Source organism: Canis lupus, chromosome 23, assembly GCF_048164855.1.
Source record: "Canis lupus baileyi chromosome 23, mCanLup2.hap1, whole genome shotgun sequence".
In the NCBI taxonomy this organism is placed as follows: domain Eukaryota; kingdom Metazoa; phylum Chordata; class Mammalia; order Carnivora; family Canidae; genus Canis; species Canis lupus.
In genome coordinates, this window is record NC_132860.1 from 30,353,011 (window position 1) to 30,376,662 (window position 23,652).

General features: G+C 38.4%; 1 protein-coding gene across 3 annotated transcripts in view; it reads right to left on the minus strand.

Moving 5' to 3' along the window:
- PAK1 (p21 (RAC1) activated kinase 1) overlaps nt 1-23,652 on the minus strand; it is a 143,802-nt gene that overhangs the window by 25,938 nt on the left and 94,212 nt on the right. For all 3 annotated transcript variants that reach the window (XM_072794755.1, XM_072794757.1, XM_072794756.1), the window contains 6 exons: nt 23,010-23,110; nt 22,338-22,485; nt 19,061-19,098; nt 4,970-5,086; nt 3,215-3,389; nt 889-952 (listed from right to left, as the gene is read on the minus strand). In XM_072794755.1, the coding sequence (XP_072650856.1) occupies nt 889-952; nt 3,215-3,389; nt 4,970-5,086; nt 19,061-19,098; nt 22,338-22,485; nt 23,010-23,110 (643 nt within the window). The remainder of the gene's footprint in view (nt 1-888; nt 953-3,214; nt 3,390-4,969; nt 5,087-19,060; nt 19,099-22,337; nt 22,486-23,009; nt 23,111-23,652) is intronic.

Below are 23,652 nucleotides of genomic sequence, written 5' to 3' on the forward strand. Positions count from 1 at the left end.
CTTTTACAGAGGTATAACTTAACTAAAGTAATCTGCACAACCCTTCAGTGTACAACTTGATGATTTTTCAATATGTACACACCCATGTGTTCACCACTAAGATCATCCCCAAAGGTTTTTCATGCCCCTTCCCAATTCACATGCCCTTCTCAGACACAACCATTAACTATTAACTATTAACATAAATTAGTTTTGCCTGTTTTTGAACTTCATATAAACAAAATCATACAGTTTCTGTTCTTTTAGATCTGGCTTCTTTTGCTCAAAATAATGGCCAATTTTAAGACTTCTCATAGTATAATTTTTTGTCTCTTTCCATAGACATGAGATCTTTAAGACAGAGTTTGTGTCAGATCCATAGCTGTATTCATAGTGCCTAGCACATAAACAGGAACTCAGTTAAGATCTGGTGAGTTCAGTACACTGAGGGCAGCATGCAAGATACAGAGAAGAAATCAGAGAGCAGGAGACATGAATCCTGGCATGCACCTAGAATGACAGGTCCCATTACATTAGCAGAAGGGTCTGCAGTTCTGAGTCTTCCATTTCACATTAGTGCTGGTAGGTCTCAGTGCCAGGTAAAAAGGGTTAATCTGAAAAAGCAGAGCTGTAATTTGGGAAGCAGGTTTTGTGCTAAGAAGATAAATGCTTTTTGCACTCTCACTGAAGGGTTATTTTTAGCAACATGGTCAGCTAATGGCACGTCTCTCATACTAAGCATAATTTTGCCAAACCTGAAGTCAGCCTAACATAACACCTCCAGATGGGTGAGAGATGAGGTAGAGAAAGAACGAAGTTTATGAGAGGCAAAACAAAAGCAAAATCATATACACCAGCATACCCAATTTTTAAGTAATTTCCCTAGGGAAAGAAAATGCCCCTACTAACCCTTGTCCAATCTTCTCAAACCGTGTATATTTCTTCTTAGGATCGCCCACACTCACTATGCTCCCTTTGAAAGAAACAGAGACCATGAATCATTTTTTTTTCCCAGATCAAGATACAAAACAGGCCCAATATTCCCCCAAACCCTGCAGCTGACAAGGATTAAAGAACTACCTCCAATTCCCAAAGCCACGCTAAGCAGGTCCTTAGCTTTTAGTTTTAAGTTGCAACCAAAAGTTTCATCTCCTTACTGCTTTTATTGACTGTATTTTTAAATTCATTCATTCAATAAACACTCACTTAATATGCTCACATATCATGTACCAAGCCCAATGTTGAATACTAAGAATAAAGGGATAGATGAGACATAGTTAAAACAGTCCCTGCTCTCAAGAAGCTCAATCTCAGGGAGGAGACAGAAAATTAAGCTTAAAGTTCCATGAAAATACAATTGTTGTAATACAGAAAGAGCCTTTCCCGACTAGAGAGGCTTCAGAAAGGAAGTGATTCTGGACGATTTTTATAGGGTAAGTAGGAGTTAGCCAAGGAAAGTTGAGAAGGGGTTACAGTAGGCAGTAATTCAAGTGCAAAGGCATAGAGGTGTGAGAGAGGTTAGGTTTCACAACTTGTACTCTAGAGATGGTGAAACTGAGGCCCACAGAAGGGAACATAATCCCCCCCACCCCAAAGGTCACACAGCAAACTGGTGTCAGGGCCTTATAAGATTAGGAGCTTGGTTTTTGGTCTCCCAGTCCAGTGTGTCCTCCCTAACACTAATTACTAAGATTTGATACTTTTCACATATACTATCTCATATGATTATAAATAAGAAAGGTATTAACATCCCTCTTTAAAAGATGAAAAAAAGGAAGCCCAGAGAACAGTAGGAAATTGCCCAAGACCCATGTCAGTGGCTGGACTGGGGCTTTAACCCAAGTGCCCTTACCTCTCATGCCAGTCTGCTTTTCACAATTTTATGTTCTAAGTATGACTGCTTTAAAATAAATCTGGTTCAGATAAAAACACTATATATAGGAATAAACAGATGGCTAGGTAAGTGGCTTTTCTTGCTTCATCATTTCGTAAGGGCTCTGGGCAAGGGCAACTTGTAAAAGAGTGAAATTAAAAAAAAAAGTCGGGCAGCCCCAGTGGCTTAGCGGTTTAGCGCCACCTTCAGCCTGGGGTGTGATCCTGGAGACTCGGGATCGAGTCCCACATTGGGCTCTGGGCATGGAGCCTGCTTCTTCCTCTGCCTGTGTCTCTGCCTTTCTCTCTCTCTCTCTCTCATGAATAAATAAATAAAATCTTTAAAAAAAAATAAAAGTCAAACAAGAATTATCAGGAAGACATTGAGAGCTGCTAAGCTAAAGAATCAGAAACCTAGGCTTTAGAGAGGAGCGCTAGTTTGTGGATTTGGCCAAATTAGTCACATCAAATCCTCTTTAGAAGTAAACAGGTACAAAGGATAAATTAAAGGCTGCATCAGATGATTTTTCTAAGCCCAAAGGTCAATCTAGTCCTTCCTTCTAGTATGAATTCTCTTGCAATTTACTGAAACACAGAAACAACCTACTCTAATATACATACCCCATTTCTGGCCACTAAAGAAAATAAAATGGAAGTTTCCACTTGAAAGCAAGAGGCAGCATGCTCTAATTACAACAGCATAACTTGGTCTCTGACCCCAGCCCTGTCACTGTCTTGGGTAGGGTATTTAGCATCCCTGAGCCTCAAATACATTAAACTGCAAAAAATGAGGATTATAATGTCTGTCTTCACAGGGTTAATATGAGGAATAAAGGAACCAAAAAAAAAAAAAATCAAGAAAACACCTTGCTTGTCATTTGGTACCTAGATAGGCTCACAAAATGTTAGTTTTCCTTCCCTCTTTTCCTACAACCAAGATGGCAGAGCAGTCTTCTCCTAAGTCAATGGCAAGCATCAATAATCACAGCAATCTTTCCTACCAGGTATGGGTAAGGCCTCAGTCTTTCTCAACACAACATTCCACACTATTCCATTAGATAAAAGCTACTTTTCATCTCCATAACCGATGCCTACGGTTGAGAGATGCCTAGCTCGAAGTGAGCTGTCCACACTCCCCTCACATTTCTATCCTAACACAATATCCAATCAGGGTTGCTGAGACAGAGGAGGTAGGTGCAGGGGCAAGGTGAGAAGCCTACCTTATGTGGCTAAGATATCGAGCATAGCCAGCCAGCCACATAGACCAAGTCTAGGACTAGGATCCTTTTAGCAATGTTTTTCCATCTTTGTGCTCATTCAGTCACACACAAAACGCAAGTTCAGACAGCTACAAAGTGCTTACGTAATTTCTCCAAGATCTCCTCATCAGACATTTTGGGCTTCTTCTTCTGCTTCTCAGTATTCCGAGTCAGAGCATCTGGTGGAGTAGTATTATTCTCAGTAGGTGAAATAGGAGATGTAGCCGCATCCCGAGTTGGAGTAACAGGAAGTGGTTCAATCACAGACCGTGTATATACCTGTATTGTTGGTAAAAGAATTTGGTAAAGACAGTCTTTGTTAGCACAGAAAACACTCAGGAGCCTCTTATAGAGGTGTATTAGAACACCCACAGCAGAGCAAATCCCAATAAACTCATCTCTCCTCCTAGGTCAAAATCTATGTTCCTCCCCTCTGTGCCCAGGCCTATCCCATGTGGGTGAAATGGCCTTCCTTGTTCTCACTATACACAACACAAATTAGGAATTAACAATGTCTTTTTAGAAAGGAGTGCTATGAAGATCAAATTTATTAATTCATTTGTTCATTATTTACTGCCTTTCTGACACCTGCCCAGAACTATGTTAAGCATTATTAATACATATATATTTCCTCTGTTTTTGAGAAGTTCCTAGTTTAGTGAGAATTTTTTTTTTTTTAAACATTTTTATTTATTTATGATAGTCACAGAGAGAGAGAGAGGCAGACACACAGGCAGAGGGAGAAGCAGGCTCCACGCACCAAGAGCCTGACGTGGGATTCGATCCCGGGTCTCCAGGATCGCGCCCTGGGCCAAAGGCAGGCGCCAAACCGCTGCGCCACCCAGGGATCCCCGAATTTTTTTTTTTAAATGAACATGCTTGCAAACTGAAAAAAAGGCCATATCAATGTGAACTACCTTGACAAATCTCCAATTTTGAATCTTATTTTCATTAGGGTGACTTTGTGACCTATAGAAAGGGTGATTCCACAGATCCTGTTTGTAAGGTCTAATCCTAAAAGGTCATCTAAACCCCCTGGATTTTCCTCACACACTCTCCTATAGTCAGGCAACCAACTTCTGCTTGAATACCTTTCAGCCAGCCTTTTTTTTTTTTTTTTGTATTATCACAGAGTTTAAGCCCTAGATCATTCTTTCATTATAAAGCTCTTGTCATAAACAAAGTCCAAACAAAGAAACACTAAAAGAGTATCATCTGATGACAGGTCAGTGCTCAGTGATGCTAAATCAAATAAAAAGCATGGGGACCAGATTGTGCAAAGTGAGGGCAGAGGGACTGTGGCTATGCTGAGATGCAAGAACCTCAAAAGAAGTTAAATAAAAATCGCTGCCAATATTCAACAACAAAATGCACTCCTGATGTCCAGCATATTAATAGCACTAATGTATTTATAAATTCCTATGGGTCTTTCAGTTTCATCAATGGTGTTCTAAGAGGTAGAATGCTACAATTTAACAGAGAAGAAAAGATCTGCAGCAGGCTAATTTGTTGCTTCCCAGGAGACTAGAATAACTTATGTTAGTCCTACACTAACATTAATTCTATATATCTTCCTGTCTGTGGAAACAGGCTAAGTAAACTAGGATTGAGTTGGTATAAACACCAGTTATCTAGGACACTTTGGGACTATCTGCAAACCAATGACAAATAAACATACCATTTCTTGTCTTTAATCATATAGAAAGTACTTTTCAGTTACGGTAGTTCTGTGACTTCAGCAGCTCTAAAATCCAAGGACCCCTACTAGAGTATTAAACCTCTAGGCCTCAGCATCAATCCCTCCCTCCCCCTGCAAGCTCTAGTAAATCCCAAAGCTGTCCACATCCCCAAAGACTCACAGATTTTGTGTGCTCTGGGCGTGGAGCAATCACTGGAGGTGGGGTAGCATCATCATCATCATCTTCATCTTCTGAGACTGGTGGCACTGCAGGGGTCTCAGACACTGTCTTCACATTCTGTACAGCAGAGAAAAGTCAGTTTCATCAGGTGTAGCTGACATGAGGCTTAAGCTACCAGGATTGCCAATCCCCAGAAGAAATCTCATCCTGATACCCCTTCTCAAACCCCTATCAGCCTCCAAACTCTCTACCTTTGAGCAGCCAGTCCAAGGAACTCAGCTTCCTTCTCTTCTTTTAGCCACTACTATCTACTCAGTCCCTTGCAGGCTTCCTTCTCCCACCCAAAGCCTAATTGTGGATTGGGAAACCAGCTTACAGATTCTCTATTTCCCTTCCCTAATCCAAACTCTGAAGGTAAGCTCACAGTTCTTTTTCTATGAACTTCACTCTCTACACTGAACAGGTAATAAAATACAAAATGTGGGAAAGGGACCAAAAGTTTGAAATTTTACAAAGCTTATCATTATAATTCCTTACTTCTTTCTGATATATAAATGGGAGTCTAGACAGGCTTTTGCCTCTTCTTTTCCTTTCTTTACCTAAACCTACTGGACCTATTATGTCATCAGGTACCCTTGTCTCAATCTGAAGATACAGAACATTAGGAGCCCCTTGCCTCAAGAGGACAGTAAGTTTCTCCCCAGACTGGATGCTGTCCATTTCACTAAACTTTTGCACTGTCCAAGAATGTACCTTATCAGCGCTACTAATTGAATCTGCTATAATCTCAGCAACTTGATTTTTCCATGCAAACTGTAACAAAGCTGGGTCAAGAGTGGCAGTTTTTAAGGGCAAGTCCAGGCACAAATTATCATACCATTACTGTTTATAACACAGATTCAAGAGGCACAGTAGCTCTAAAACATGAGATTTCTGAGTGAGATTAAATGATTACAGCATAGGATCAGAGAGGCAACAGGGATCTTTTAATATATACTGTCATAATTCAACTGCTTCAGATATTTTCAGAGCACCCATATTTTGTGCTCCACACGATACTGTAAGATAGATACTACTGACACAGAGGTACAAAGATGAAAAAGATGGTCCATGACCTGAAGAGCTCATTACCTGAGTGAGAGACAGAGAAAGAGAAAATTTCCTTCCTGCCTGCCATTTGGGGCCTCTGGAGAGAGGAAAGGCAGGAGTCAGAATGACAGGGCCTGGGCAGCCCAGGTGGCTCAGCGGTTTAGTGCTGCCTTCAGCCCATGGTGTGATCCTGGAGACCTGGGATCGAGTCCCACATCAGGCTCCCTGCATGGAACCTGCTTTTCCCTCTGCCTGTGTCTCTGCCCCCCGCCCCCCTCAGTCTCTCATGAATAAATAAACAAAATCTTTAAAAAAAAAAAAAAAAAAAAAAAAAAAAAAGAATGACAGGGCCTAAGTAAAGGAACATACCTAGTGGAATACTAGACAAGAGCTCCTGTGTGGGAGAGTGGTCTTTACCACATTTAACATAGTAAGAAAAGGGGAAAAAATGGCAATCTCACAGATTCTAACAGAACCTTTGGTACAGGGCATAACTTAAAGATTAACAGCTATATGTAAGCAACTAGCTTTGGTGATTACAAGCAATGAATCTATCCTCTTGGCTCGAGTTTCACCATTTGAGGAATGTGGAAGATTTGAGGGGTGACCTAAATCTCTTTCAGTTCTAAAATCCAATAGAGATCTTTCCCTGTCAAAGCACATATTCTGATATTTTTTTGCTCTAATTTATTTTCTCCTCACTATTCCACTCAACAAAATTTAACTAGAAACCCAAAATGAGGGGATCCCTGGATAGCTCAGCGGTTTAGCGCCTGCCTTTGGCCCAGGGCATGATCCTGGAGTCTTGGGATCGAGTCTCACATCAGGCTCCGTGCATGGAGCCTGCTTCTCCCTCTGCCTGTGTGTGTGTGTGTGTGTGTGTGTGTGTGTGTGTGTCATGAATAGATAAATAAAATCTTAAAAAAAAAAAAAAGAAACCCAAAATGGGAACAAAGTTACTCAGCAGCCCCTGGATCATCAGGTGGTGCTGGGACTCCCCAATGTATACTGTAAACATGGTTTAACAGGTTTGTCTGCTTCCTAAAACTGCAGAAAAGGGGATTTCATCATTTTCCTTAGCAACACATTCTGTTTTTCCACAGGTGATGGCTTTGAGTAGTAATGTTAACAACTACTAGAATCAAGAGATACAGGATTTTAACCCAGATTTTTACTTTTTATCCCTGTGTCCTTAGGCAAAGCTATCCCACCCTAAGCCACAGTCCTCATCTATAAAATGGGGATAATGACACCTCAGAGGGCTAAGGGAAGATAAAATGAAATGATGGGGCCATAAAAACACTTTGTAAGAGGTGCTAAGGAGCTAGAAAGATGCAAGGAATCAATTAAATTATCATTATGTCTAATAACCACAAACCTCTTTTTTAAAAAAGCCAGTGACTTCAACTCATCTATCTATTCATTCACTGTGTATCAGGCACTATTATAGGGTCTGAGGCTCTATTAAATAACAAAATAGATACAGTCCCTGGTCCTATGCTTGCATTTTAGAAGAAAATACAGTCAAAATTAATTACAAAAGTGCCAGATAGTAATAAGATATACATTTGAGAGTAGTAATTGATTAGGAGTAGGGAAATTTTATGTTAGTGTAGTCATGGAAAAGGGCTCTCTAATGAGAAGTCATATAAGCAGTGGCCTAAATGAATCGAGAGAGCAAGCGATGAGGCTCTCTGGGGAAAGAATATTCATGGCAGATGGAAGAAGTACAAAGATCCTAAGACGGAAACATGCTTGGTGTGTTCCAATACTTCTGGGAGATCTACTTCTGTTGCAAAGAAACGGTTACGATATAAAAACTGCTGAACTCTGGGTAAAAGCAGTAGGAACCTCTATATTTTGGCTCAGAGCTGCTTCCATCCATCCCACCCCAGCTTTGTCAGAGTGAGGGTTCTTCCAGGGCAAAGCAGGCTCTAACTACACCACCCAAAAGGACTCACTTTCATCTGGAACAGTGGACAATGCCCAGGTTTAGCAGTGCTGTCAGTGGAACTGACCTTCCAGAGGGGGTAGTAAAAGAGGCCAACTGCTCAGATCTGCTAGCCTGACACTGTAGTCCTGAATAGGCAAACACATTTCTGGCTGGGGCTGCTCAAAGGCACAGAAACAAGAAAGGCCTCACACTAGTCTTACAAGCTTTGCTGTGTGCATATACTTTAAAGATTCAAAGGAGCCAAGCAGAAAGTAAAAGCTGAAACAGACCTCAAAGAGATCTCAATAATTAATAGAACTAAAATAAAAATTAGCAAGGTTACAGAAAATTTGAGCAATACTATCAATCAATTCAACCTAACTGACATATAATGGACATTCTACCCAAGATCTGCAGAATACACTTTCTTTTCAACTACATATAGGTCATTCTTCAGGACAGACCATATGCTAGACTAAAAACCACATCATAAATTTTAAAGGATTAAAAACACATTAAATGTATTCTTTGACACCACAGAATTAAATTAGAGATCAAGAACAGGAAAGAGATTTCTCCAAAGAGATAAACAAATGGCCAATAAACACATCAAAAGATGCTCAACATCATTACCCATTGAGAAATGCAAATCAAAACCACAATGAGATACCATTTCATGCCCACTAAAATGGCTATAATCAAAAAACAGAGTAACAAATATGAGGGAAGAAACAAAAATTAGAACCCTCCTAATTGCTGGCAGAAGTGTAAAATGGTGCAGCCACTGTGGAAAAACAGTCTGGCAGTTCCTCAAAAGGTTAAACATAGAGTTGCCATATGACCTAGGAATTCCACCCCTAGGTATATACCCAAGTGAAAATGTACAGCCACACAAAATTCATACATGAGTGAATATTATTTATAGCCAAAAAGTGGAAACAACCCCAAAGCCCATCAACTGATGAATGGACTAAAAATGCAGTATATTTGGGGCACTGGAGTGGCTTAGTCCATTAAGCATGTGACTTCAGCTCAGGTAATGATCCCAGGATCCTGAGACTGATCCCTGTGTCAGGCTCCCTGCTTAGCAGGGAGTCTGCTTCTCCCTTTCCGTCTGACCCTCCCCTGCCCCGCCCCTGCTTGTGCTCTTGCTCTCTCTCTCAAATGAATAAATTAAAAATCTTTTTAAAAATATAGTATATCAATACAGTGGAATATTATTAGGACATAAAAAGTAATGAAGTACTGATACATGCTACAACATGGATGAACCTTGCAAACTAATGCTAAGCAAAAAAACTAGACATGTGTTGCAGTAACATTTATATAAAATGTCTAGAAGAGCAAATTTTTACAGACAGATCGATGGCAAGACATGGGAGCTTGAATGAACTATAAAAGGAAACAATGGAACTTTTCAAAGTGAGAGAATGTTCTAAAACTAGACTGTGGTGATGGTGAATAAGTCTAAACATTTAATAAAACCACTGCATTGTATCCTTTGGGATAATTCATCCAGAGGACACAAACATAGTGATTCCAAGAGGCACAAGTACCCCAATTTTAGAGCAGCAACGTCTAAAATATGAAAAGAGCCCAGATGTCCATTGACAGATGAATGGATAAAGACGTGGTGTAAATATACAATGGAATATTACTCAACCACCAAAAAAGAACAAAATCTTGCTGTTTACATGGATGAAACTAGAGGCTATTATGCTAAATAAAATAAGTCCGAGAAAGACAAATACCATATGATTTTACTTACGTGTGCAACTTAAGAAATAAAACAGATGAACACAGGGGAAAGGAAGGAAAAATAAAATAAGATGAAAACAGAGAGGGAGGCAAACCATAAGAAAACAATTATAGGAAACAAACTGAGGGTTGCTGGAAGGGAGGTGGGTGAGGGAATGTGGTAACTAGGTGATGGGCATTGAGGAGGGTAGTTGATGTAATGAGCACTGGGTGTTATATGCAACTGATGAATCATAAAAGTCTACCTCTGAAACTAATAATACAGTATATGTTACCTAAATTGAATTTAAATTAAAAAAATTTTAAAACATTGCATTGTACAATCAGTATGGGTGAATTTCATGGTATGTAAATAATGCCTCAATAAAGCTACTAGTAAAAATTTTAAATTGTATGTAAAATTAAGTAGGTTCTCGTGATACATTTTAAATAATCTAAAAATATAAGGAATTAAAAGTAAATAGTCCATAGGAAGGCCTGGTAAAGATGGCAAGTTGAATATAGGAATCTATATCTCAAAATCTTACTTGAACTATAATAAAGAAATGGTCTTTTAAAGGAATTTAACCCAGAAGAATGAGGAGAACAGGAGAGAAGAGCAGCAAAAAATAAATAAAAATAAAAAGGAGCCAATGACAGATAGATAAGCCATTAACTAACTCAAGGAGGCTGAATCCAAAGCTGAAAACCAATCTATTTATGCAGCAGAATCCTCAAAAGGTACAGGAACTGGTAACACTATATACCTCTGAAACTGGAGATGAAGTAGAGAGGGAAGAGAGAATACTAAAGGCAGATTCAATGAAAGTTATTTAAGATGAAGTTAGATCCCTAAATCTCTTTCCCTACTCTATACCACTGTGCAGTTGCCCTCCCTACCCCTACCAGAAAACTGGAGGTCTATTCTCTGGAAGGTAAAACAGGTAATTTCTGAATTGGGGATGTCAGTAACAGTGAAATTTGGGAGTATATCAAAAACTGGGTAATTAAAAGAACATACTAATGCTGAGACACCTACCCCTCTTCCCTTTCTAGGCTCCTTGAACACTAGGAGTCAAACTCTTATTCTCAAAGCAGGAGATTACAAGATCCTTCTCTAAATTTTAAAGATAAAATATAGAAGGTTTCACCAAATGGTCCAGCTGGATTATTCTACAGTAAGACAAAAAACAAACAAACAAAAAAACAGTTATAGTGATGACTGCACAACTCTAAAAATTTATTACTTTTAAAAGTATATGTTTTACAACTGTATACTTATAATTCAATGCCACAAGCAATGAGCTTAAAATTCTATTAAGGGCTTTAGTATCCCAATCAATAAATATGGGCATATCCCTAGAATTACCAAATATCATGGGACACCTGGGTGGCTCAGTGGTTGAGCGTCTGCGTTTGACTCAAGCAAGGCATGATCCCAGGGTCCAGGATCAAATTCCACAGTGGGCTCCTGCAGAGAGCCTACCTCTCTCTCTGCCTATATCTCTGCCTTTCTCTCTGTCTCTCATGAATAAATAAATAAAATCTTAAAAAGAAAAAGAATTACCAAATATCCATAGGATACCTCTAACATAAAAGGAAGAAACCAAAACAAATAGGGGAAAAAAGACACTTGGAAAAACAGACTAGACACGGAGAAGAAAACATTAAAAAAAGAAAAAAATGCCTATCATTCATCTCAGGGATAATAAGGAAAGATACCAATTCTGGAAACAAGAATAGAATACTCTAATTTGGAAGTTAGATACTTTAACTTGGAAATTCAACATAAGAACAGAAATTAAAAATCAATTGACAGATTGAAAGATGAAGCTGGTGAAGTCTCCCAAAAATCAGAACAAAAATTAAGGCAAGGGAAATAACGACAAGAAAAATGAAGAAATCAGTCCAGGAGGTCCAAAAATCTAAATAACAAAAGTTCCAGAAAGAAGAAACACAGAAAACAGAAAAGAAGAAACCATCAATGAAATAAGTCAAGCAGGGGATCCCTGGGTGGCGCAGCAGTTTAGCGCCTGCCTTTGGCCCAGGGCGCAATCCTGGAGACCCGGGATCAAATCCCACGTCGGGTTCCCGGTGCATGGAGCCTGCTTCTCCCTCTGCCTGTGTCTCTGCCTCTCTCTCTCTCTCTCTGTGACTATCATAAATGAATAAAAATTAAAAAAAAAAAAAGAAATAATCAAGGAAATTTCCTAGAACTGAAGGCTTGAATTTCCAAGGATGAAAGAGTTCGCAAAGCCTCTTGTAAGAGAGATGAATATAAGGATATAAATATGAAATTTCAAAGCAATGGTGACAAAGAAGATGCCAGAAGCTTTTCAAGTGAAAAAAAAAAAAAACGTCAGACACAAAGAAGCAGGAATAAAATGACTTCAGACTTCAAGAACCAATGCTGAATGCTAAATGCAAAAATGTAATGTTTTCCAAATATCGATGGAAAATTATTTTCAATCCAGAACTTCAGATTCAGCCAAAGTATCCATCAAATCTGAGGGCAGAACAGACATGCTCAATTTTGACACTTGGAAGGCATTAAATATTTACTTCCCATTTACTTTTTCAAAGCTCCTCAGAGGAGCTCCACCAAACTGCACAAGTAAACTAAAAATGAGGAAGGCATAACACAAAGAAAACAGCAACCCCAACATAGAAATGCAAAGGGAAAAAAAAAAAAAAAAAAAAGAAATGCAAAGGGAGGGCAGCCTGGGTGGCTCAGCGGTTTAGTGCCGCCTTCGACCCAGGCTGTGATCCTGGAGACCCGGGATTGAGTCCCACGTTGGGCCTGCTTCTCCCTCTGCCTGTGTCTCTGCCTCTCTCTCTCTCTGTGTCTCTCATGAATAAATAAATAAAATCTTTAGAAAAAAGAAAGGAAAGGAAGGGAAGGAAGGGAAGGAAGGGAGGGAAGGGAGGGAAGGAAGGGAAGGAAGGGAAGGAAGGGAAGGAAGGGAAGGAAGGGAAGGAAGGGAAGGGAGGAAGGGAGGAAGGGAGGAAGGGAGGAAGGGAGGAAGGGAGGAAGGGAGGAAGGGAGGAAGGGAGGAAGGGAGGAAGGGAGGAAGGGAGGAAGGAAGGAAGGAAGGAAGGAAGGAAGGAAGGAAGGAAGGAAGGAAGGAAGGAAGAAAGAAAGAAAGAAAGAAAGAAAGAAAGAAAGAAAGAAAGAAAGAAAGAAGAAAGAAAAATGCAAAGGGATTTCCAAGACAATGGTGAAGAGATATCCCAGAACAATTTAATTACAAGGATTTTAGTCCTATTTGACTTTTCATCTAATACTTGGGTAAAAATAATTTTTAAGGGAATAGTCTTTTTATTATTATTTTTTATTTATTAGAGAGAGAGAAAGAACGAGTAGTGGGGAGGGGCAGAGGGAAAGGAACAAGCAGATTCCCTGCTGACTAAGGAGCCCAATGCGGGACTCAGTCCTAAGACCCCAGGATCATAACCCAAGCCGGAAGCAGATGCTTAACCAACTGAGCCACACAGGCACCCCTAACAGAATAGTCTTAATCACCATCAACTCTGGAGGTAATTACTGCAACTACCTGTTTGCCTTTCAGAGATTATCTATGGGAGGTCAATCTGTATCTTCATATATCTTTATTTTGACCTCATACATTCTTAACTAGGCACAGAATTCTTGGCTTTAAATAATTTTTCTCATACCTCTGAAGATACTGTTCCTCTACCCACTACTGCTAATGAGGAACATTAGGTGTATATTCTCTTTGAAAGATCTGAAGATCTTTCTAATCTTGGGTCTCTGCAATTACCTGATTTAATAACTGGTATGCTCATTCATCTGAAGAGTCATGCTTTTCTTTGAAGAGTCATGCTTTTCTTTAACTGAGGGATTTACTTCTGTTATTCCTTTTTTTTCCTGCTTTAGTGCCCCAGTTCTCTAATTCTTCTTGAATATCCTTAAGTAATCCCATGTCCCTTATTCCCCTATTTTTCCAATGTTTTTATACTTTGTGTCATTATTCAATCTTAAATGCATTTTAATCCTTCTGAATTTCTGTAATCATTTTTTTAATTTCTAAGGAATCTTTTTCACCCTCTGGCTTAATGTCAGTATGTTTCTGTGGATGCAACATCTATAAAACCTCTGTGAATATATATTTTTTAAAAATTCTTAAAATTATTTATTTCCTCTGGGGTCAATTTCACTTTATTTATCTGATTCTTCTCTTTAATGTCTCAAGTATTTAGAGATCCTGGCTATTCATTCATACTTATTAGTAAAATAACTAGATTGATTAGCATATATAAGTAGCATGAGTTTCTTCTGCAGTTGTGTGTCTGTTTCTCCACTGTCCCCCCTCTTCTGAATGGGAGGTCTGATGTAGTCTATAGGTGAGTTATGGAGTTGGAATGTGGCTACTGGCGAGCATCACTTCAGGGTATGTTGGCATGGAAGAACATGTAGAGTTGAGATTCCTTTCCTCCCAGATATCAAAAGTGTAAGAAATTTCCTCTTGGGATGGAGAAATTTAATGTATTTTCTTTCACTGCAGAGCTACTCTTCCCTTTTCCTTTCTTTATACCTGTTGTAGAGATCTGCAGATCGGTAGTTAACTCAGGCTCTGCTCTGCTTCTCTCTCAAGCCCCTATACCTACAGCAGAAGTTCTCTTCAAGTAGGCGGTGTATTTTCTTTAGAAAATTATCTGGCTCAATCTTAGAATCAAAATTGTGCTACCTTTTGCTCACTGTAAGATGAAGACTGCTCTTGCTGTTTCAAATGCAGAATTTTAAATAATTTGCCCTTAAAGATAATCCAAGACTTCTTCCAGCTTCTATATTTTTTTAAATTTATTTATTTATTTATTTATTTATTATTATTATTTTTTTTTTATGATAGTCACACAGAGAGAGAGAGAGAGAGAGGCAGAGACATAGGCAGAGGGAGAAGCAGGCTCCATGCACCGGGAGCCCGATGTGGGATTCGATCCTGGGTCTCCAGGATCGCGCCCTGGGCCAAAGGCAGGCGCCAAACCGCTGCGCCACCCAGGTATCCCCAGCTTCTATATTATATGTTCTCTCAGCTACTCTTTTCTTCTTAGGAATTTCTATTCCATATACTCTAAGCTGTGGTTTCTTCTGCTTTCATCAATTTAATCTTTTCTATCTTCCCTGAATTTCTGACAATGGTTTATTTATGTCCTGTTTTTGTTTTGAAGCACTGTTTTGTATTTATTTTTTTTAATATGTCTTTTTTGAAATTAAGAAATTTGAGATAGCAAGAGAGATAGATACCTGAATTCATTTTAGCACTGTGATCCAATTTCCAGAAGAATCTTTCTAAATTATGTTAAATCTGTTTCTCCACTGTCCTCTCTCCTGATATAGGTCATCTCCTATATAAAAGACTTCCTTAGCTCAGCACTCAGTTCTAAGTCTTTAACTTGACACGATGAATCCTTAACTTGGCTTTTGTTCAAGCTACCTCAGACAAGAAAGCATTTCTCTTTTTACTGCCTGATATCTTTACCTCTGTCTACCTGATAAGATATTATAAATCCCTGTTTACATATTCTGATTCCTCACTAGATTGCAAGAACAAAGACCTTACCAGTCCTCGACTCCCCAACACCCAAAGAGCCTATCACATAATAGCTGTTCATTTTATAAATGAATTTTCAGGCACTAAAATGTTACAGAATCTGAAAGCCAGACCTCAAAACAATAAGCTACATGTAACAGAATTTTAGTGCTAGAAGAAACCTTAAAGATCACGTTTTTTAAATGAACAAATCATTAGGACTAACAACTTTCTGAAAACCTCCCTGTACTACCAAACAGAATAAATCACTCTATCAAATATGACCACCATCATACATTATTCATACCTCTCTTGCAGCCCTCATCTCTCTAGCCTGCTGTTAATTTTTTTCTTCAAGGACTAAGATAGTGCATATTCATTTTTGTGTCATCAACACCTGGGCACTAAGAAGGTGCTAAGTAAACATTTATAGTATGAATGAATAAATGAATGCTCAGGAAAATGGAATTTTGTACTGATTTCTACTACTAATTTATTCAAGTCTAGAGAGTAAGTAACTTAATCTCTGAGTCTCAATTTCTTAACCTGTGTTATGGGAATAACAATCCCTTTCAATTATTTCACAAATTAAGTGCAATGATCTGTATGAAACCAATATGGAATATAATGATATGCTACCACAATGCAAACCATAATCCCCCATGTAAAACTAGTAAGGAAATACAGAATACCAATCACAGGTAAAAATGTTATGAATTAGGGGAGAAAATGTCCTTGACAGCCTGAGCGGTTTTAATTTAATTGTACTAAACCAGGTTTTTACCAAGCAGGTGTTATCCTCTCTGCCATATGGCATGAGCCCCAGGGCTCCTCCTCCTCATGAACGAACAACATAGCTATGGCTTTACTGTAGTCTCCTTTATAAGACCTCTCTGACATTATCTTTCTCAGTTCCCTGTCACAGTGAAAGTATCCTGGACTAGGATTCCAAAGACCCTAATTCTAATCTGATTCTGCCATTATCACTAATTAAGAGTCTTCAAGAAAGTCTGTTTTTCTACCTGTGAAATGGGGATGGATAATGCCTTCTTCACAAGGTAACTGTGAGGACTAACCATACTAACCACAAATAGTTATTATTAGCACAGTGCCTGGCACACATTGGCCACTCAATAAATGATAGCTGTCATTCTGTAAAAGCATAAACATATTTGTACCACAAAGCACAGCTCAGCTTTGATTAGGCCCCTTCTTCAATAATTTACTATTCAATAATGGGGACAAACTCCCAAAGACCTTAACACTTATAAATTCTTTCCTCTCCTTTTTTTCTTTTTTTTTTTTCTTTCCTCTCCTTTAATTATATCTCTTCCATTTGATGAAAGAATGAACCAGGGCAAAACAATGCAGACTGGGAATCAGATACTACTGCCATTATCCTTTCTCTATTTCAGTTTTATTATCTATAAAACAAGGATAATAACCCACCTTATTAAACTCCTGTAAGGATTAAAAGACAATAAATAAGAAAAGACCCAATATGTTACAAAGGCTGGACATGTGAACATTTTTTATGACTGATAGGAATATAAGTGACTCAGAGTCGACCAATCCCTACTGCTGGAAGTGTGGATTAAAGTATTTTGATGGTGACTCAGTATTGTTAGAACTTACTATTCCCTTGTTTAAAATTCTATAATTGCTTCTAATTACCTTTAAGATAAAGATAAAACTTCTACATGATCTGACCTGCCACCATTCCTCCTCATCACCCATTTCTAGTCCACTCACACTTCACATTCCAATCATAACAAACTACTTGCAGTTCCTTATAAAACCATACCTTGTGAATCTCTTTGTCTTTGCACATGCTATTTATTTTCTCTTCGTCTGGAATATCCTCATCTCTCCTTAATTCTTGCCCTAGATAACAAACTCCTCAATTCAGACTCTACTATCAAGAAGTTTTCTCTTATCCATCCAACCTTTCATTCAATAAATGGTTACTTGCCAGATGCCATGGATACAGCAATTAACAAGTCAGACATAGCCCCTGGCTTCATGAAGTTTAAGCATACTGTACTGTAACTGTGCCTTCACAATGCTCATAAGACTGGCAGATTCTTAGAAGTTGGGACAATGTCTGATTCATTTCCACATTGTCATTTCTCCAAACAGGACCTGGCAAAGAGTGGGGGTTCTGTAAATATTTCATAAATCAATATGACAAAACCACCTTTCTATAAGAGAAAGCATCAGGTGTAAAGAATCACAGTATTCTCTTATATATTTCACAGCTTACTATTTATAAGACCCTTACAAACATCAACGTCTCATTTTATCTGCTCTGAAAAATGGAATTTATAGGTTGAGCAAGGCAGAAACCTTTGAGGTCATCTAGCTTTTTTTTTTTTTTAAGTTTTTTATTTTAATTCCAGTACAGTTACCATGCAATGTTCTATTAGTTTTAGGTATACAATATAGTGGTGGAGCAACTCTACACATTACATAGTGTTCATCACAATAAGTGTACTTCTTAATCCCCCCACACCACTATTTTACCCATTCCCCACCTCCCCTCTGGTAACTATCAGTTTGTTCTCTATAGTTAAGACTCTGTTTCTTGGTTTCCTCTCTTTTTTTTTTTTCTCCTTTGCTCATTTGTTGTTTCTTAAATTCCACATGCAAGTGAAATAATATGGTATTTGTCTGTGACTGACTTATTTCACTTAGCATGATACTCTCTAGCACCACCCATGTTGTGGCAAATAGCAAGACTTCATTCTTTTTTATGGCTGAATAATATTCCATCATACACACGCATACACACAGATGCATACATACACACAAGCATACACACACTTCTTCTTTATCCATTCATTTACCAAAGGACACTTGGGCAGATTCCATAATTTGGCTATTGTAAAAAATGCTGCTATAAATATAGGGGGCATACATTTTTTGGATTCCTGTTTTATATTCTTTGGGTAAATATTACTGGATCATAAGGTAGTTCTACTTTTAAAGTTTTGAGGTTGAGGTCATCTAGTTTTACTTTCTAGCCCAATTCTTCAGTGATTCCTATAATATGCCTTCAAGTGACAGGGCATTCACTACAATGTGAGAACAGAATGAATGACCTTAAATAAACAGAATCTGCTCCCTTCAACAACTAGTCTTAATCCAGGTTTTGTAGACCCTAACAACAAAAAAGAGGGAATTCTCTTCTAAATTCAGATATCTGAAGATATGTTCAGGTAAGGCAAAGTATATCATCCTCATTTTTTTGATGAAAAAAATAAGTTCAGAAAGGCAAACTGGCTTTCCCAAAGTTCAAAGCTACAGATGACAAACTGAGTCTATATGTCAGTTCTGGTTCCAAGATTAGGATTTCTGAACCCTGAGCAGCCCCGGTGGCTCAGCAGTTTACCGCCACCTGCAGCCCAGGGTGTGATCCTGGAGACCCTGGATCGAGTCCCACGTCAGGCTCCCTGCATGGAGCCTGCTTCTCCCTCTGCCTGTCTCTGCCTCTCTCTCTCCTCCCTGTGCATTCTCATGAATAAATAAATTTTTAAAAATCTTTAAAAAAAAAAAAAGGGATTTCTGAACCCTAAAAAATTAAATCTGGAAGGAATACCCACTGTTTATTAAGCCCAATTCCTTGACTATATAGATATAAGGGCTGGAGGAGGGGTGGGGAATGGAGTGACCAAGATGAGTGTCTCCCAGTAGATGCAGTCCAGGCTCTGCATCTACTATACTATCTTGATCCCTAATTACGAGGCCTGCACATATCCGAAAAAGAAAATAAAGACTTACCAAAGTGTTAGAAGAATTATAATCCTCAGCTGATTTATCTGCAAACGGAAAAAGACAGGGGACTCAGTAAATATAATTATAATTAATCCATTCTTGCGAGCTAAAGAAGCCTATCCAGTCAAGCACTTGCCAAGCTCAGAGAATAATAATAATATTACTGGTACTATGGCCTGACACCAGCACATTCTGTGTATACATGACCTCCTTTAATCCTCACTACAGCTCTGAGTACTATTAGTATGTCTACTGTTAGAGGTTTGGAAACTGAGGTTCAGAGAAGTTAAGTAATTTGCCCAGGGTATACACAGGTTAAGTAGGAATCAACATTTGAATCCTGGTCTAATTCTTTTTTTTTTTTTTCTGGTCTAATTCTAAATACTATGCTAGAACTATACCCACATCATCCACTATGTATCATCATCAGGTTTCAATGGTCAAGGAAATTTCCTGCAATCTAAGAGAAAGGGAAAGAATTCATGTCCTGAGCTATCTATGACAAATCATGACCATCTTGTGGCTTCAGCTTTTAGAAAGGATCCTTCTACATCAATGTCTATTCCCTACAGGGAAAGAAAAATTAAGGCTTAGGAAAAGAGAAACATTAATCATGTCAAGTCTAACTTAAGGCAGGGTCTTGTTTCTAAGAACAGATTCAAGCTTCCTCAATGAGGCAATTATCACATTTCATTGATTCTGAAATGTAAATTTTTTCACATTAACATCTCTGAAAGAGAGATGTGTCCTACAATCAAAAGTGTTTCATGGCTTAATCGGCAACTTTTTTTCTTTACTGGTATATAAAATAATGGTGCAGCTTACAATTAATGATATCTTAGATTTAATAAAATATGAAACATACTCAATGGAGATCTTAGCAAGAAAGTAAGTTTAAATGCCAAATAGTGTATTTGGTTTTATTTTTTAATTCCTATAGGCCTAAGAAGAAACTGACTTAGCCAGTTCAACACCAATGGAATTAAGGAGGAGAAATATTCTACCAAATCCAACATATTCCTCACCAAGAACCAAGTCCAGAGAATGTCCAAGATCCCAATTCCATCATATAAGAAAGTGTCAGGTACAGCATCTTTGATCCTACGACAAATCAGGAACCCACAAGCTATGACAATATATTCTTTAAAAAGCCCTGAATAGCCAGCTGCACCCTGGAGAAATTAATTCAGGATACACTTTAAACATAATTCCATCACTTATCAGTTGATTCACCCTGAGTAAGTCACTCAGTTTCTCTGAACCCAATTAATTTCTCCGAGTCTGTGAAATGGGAATTATAGTCCTTGCCATACCTACCCCCAAAGCCATCAGGAGGATCAGTAAGATAATTTATGTGCAAGCATACAAATTGAGATAGTGTTCTCAGAACCAACAGTATGAGAAGGGAAGTAGGAAAAGGAGACAGATCGCATTAAAAATAAACTGTGTCAAAAATACAATTTTGCCTAGAATTGGCCCTGGTCTTCAACTTCTAAAAAAACTAAAAATTCTGCACTTGAGTGTGAGCACACACACATATACATGTGTGTACAAATTTATACACACAGAAGATGTATGAATACATATCTATACATATACCGTGTTATTCATATATGCATGCACAGGTGATCACAAACATATTTATCTGAATGTATATCTATACACATGTTAATTCATGAATATTTAAGTGGACTTTGATTCCAACAAAGCTATGCTTCCAAATACATATTTGGTACTTGTACACATCTACACACATGTAGATATAAACATAGAGATTCTTCCAAAGACTTCACTTTGAGGCTTTCAAAGCCAGCTTCTATTCTAATCTGACATTCATAACAAATGCCTTCAAACACAAACTCTAATCTCCTGACTAGAAAACTCTCCCACCCAGCACTCCCCAACCCCAATTCCTCCTTGGAATGCTGAGTCCCTCAATGAGAGAAGTGAGACAGAGCCAGCAGGGCCAGATGTGAGGAAGGAAATACTGCTGGGAACATGCATGACCCTCTCCTGGGTACCACCATGGCAGCATGGGAAAAGCTGCAGTTTGTCATCCTCACCATCTGTGCCTTTTGATACACGCCAGATACTTGCTGGGAAAAGCATCCTTCAAAATTAGCTAGTTCATCATGGTTCTCACCTTCTCCAACAATACTGCTCTTTGAAAGAGACAACATGAATATTGGAAATAGCACCAGACTTGGAGTTAAGAGACCAGCTCTGCCACCAATTTAGGCATATAGAAAAGGCCTTTTTTGCTTTAATGTCTATAAACAAGGGGGAATTGGAAGTAGTATATACTGAGGATACATCTTTCTCTGATATTCAAAGATGCCACTATAAAAGGCAAGTTTCTAGAAATGTAGGCCTTATGATTACAGATCTTAGAAGAGAAAAATCTCTCCGCTATGGAAGGAGGTGCTCCAAATAGTTACTAGAGGCAAGTAAACTCAAAAGATGTTGGTCTTAGAATTAGAGGACCTGGATTCTAATCCCAATTCTGTCATTAAAAACACTGAAAAACAGTCCATTACAGACAAGGTATATCTAAAGTCCATTTATTATTAGTGGCCTGTTTTACATTTGATTGATAAAAATTAACTCATTGAAGAAGAAATTGGGCCTGCCTACCTAAAAGATACACATTAAATGTGTTATTAAATAACTTAATGATATTAAAATTAATAATGATAATGATAGTTAAATTTCCATGGTGCTGTTTTACAAACTGTAAAGAACCTTCATATCGATGAGCTCATTTATTCTTCACTACAACCTCTTGAGACAGGAATTATCATTCCCATTTTGAGACTCAATATGTATGTGTCATATTACTTTTTAAAAATGTGCAATTTCTGGGGATCCCTGGTGGCTCAGCGGTTTAGCGCCTCCCTTCGGCCCAGGGTATGATCCTGGAGATGGAGACCCGGGATAGATCCCACATCAGGCTCCCTGCATGGAGCCTGCTTCTTTCTCTGCCTGTGTCTCTGCCTCTCTCTCTCTCTCTCTCTCTCTCTCTGTCTCTCTGTGTCTCTCATGAATAAATAAACAAAATCTTTAAAAAAAAATGTGCAATTTCAGAGTAAAGACTCTCAAGTTTGATGCAAAAATCCATCATTTGGGCTCTCAAATCCAGAATTTTATTTTAGTTAAAGTATTATCTCTGCTCTTTCTAATACTTTCTTCCCTTACCTCATACTAACAGGCATGTGGAGCTTTTTTACCCAGGTGAAAACCCCTTTTTTCCCCCGCTAGACTGCTCTGGATTCAATCCCCATACCTGTAAAGCTCATGTACTTCTGGCTGTTAGAAGTCTTCTTTGAGTTATAAAATTCCAATACATCCAGAACAGCCTGTGGGTTTTTCTTCTGCTCTGACTTTGTGATATTTGATGTTTGAAGCAAGCGAGCCCACTGCTCTGGCATCCCCTATTAGAGAGGCATACAATGTTATCAGGAAGGAATAGTCAGAGGAGATCCTGAAGGAAACTCTCATAACCTGCTGGCAGTTAAAGACAGGTTTAGTCATTCTTACTCTCTATACCGTCAGAGCTCTATACAAGCTTTTTTTTAAATACTTCCTACCTCATTGTATTAGTCATTTCTTGAGGTGTTTGCTCTTTCAGTAGCCTATTCCTCCTTTAGAACAGGATCTATGTATGATTTGTTTTTATGTTATCGGTGTCCAGCACAAACCCAACTGCCAAAGAGTCATTTAACAGAGGTCTAGTTAAGGCATGGAGACCCAAAGGCTTCTCTGGTACAATTCTGGAGGTAAAGAATATGTCTCTCTCATGAATATAAGAAGATAGTAACGAGGGTCTCAGGCAAAGACCGGAGTCAGGAATACTAAGGAAAAAAAAAAATGAATCTAAAAAAAAATTTTTTTTTAATGAATCTAGCATAGTCAGAACTCTCAAAGACCAAAGGCCTTTGTGTGACCCAGGACTTACTGTAAACTCCCCTGTGACAGCATCAAAACCAACATGAATTGTGTGCTCAAAATCTGAAGGAAGAGAAATCTCTGGCCGTTCCTTCTCCTTCTTTTTATTTGCTGCAAGAGAAAGAGAGAAAAGAAAATGAAAAACATTATTATATTTCTTGGCTTATTTAACTCTTTGTTGAGCTGTGGGCTCCTTTAAAGGCTAAAGGCTGTCTATTTCACATAAGTATTGACAGAACCAAATGCCAGACTTAGATCGAAACAGGTGCTCAAAGCATGATTTAAGAACTTAATTTTTTTGTTGAACTAAAGTAAGGGAGGGAAAGAAAGAATATTTCTCAGATTTTAAAGTCCTGGCTCTACCACTAACGAGCCATTTGACTCCAGGGCAAGTCATTTCCTTTTTCTGAACCCTGGTTTTCCCCATCTATTAAAAGAGAAGGCTCAGGTAAATGGCCTCTAAAGATGCTTCCAACTTTGACATCCTATATTGTATGAGCTCCTGCGGCCTGCATCCTACTGGTTTCACATTTGATTATGGACTGGTTTTAATGTTCTCTAAATTCAGAGAATTTTAGATCTAGGTGCTATTTTACCAATAAAAACTACTAATATTTTATCAGATGTTTACCAGACAATGTTTCTAGTTCTTT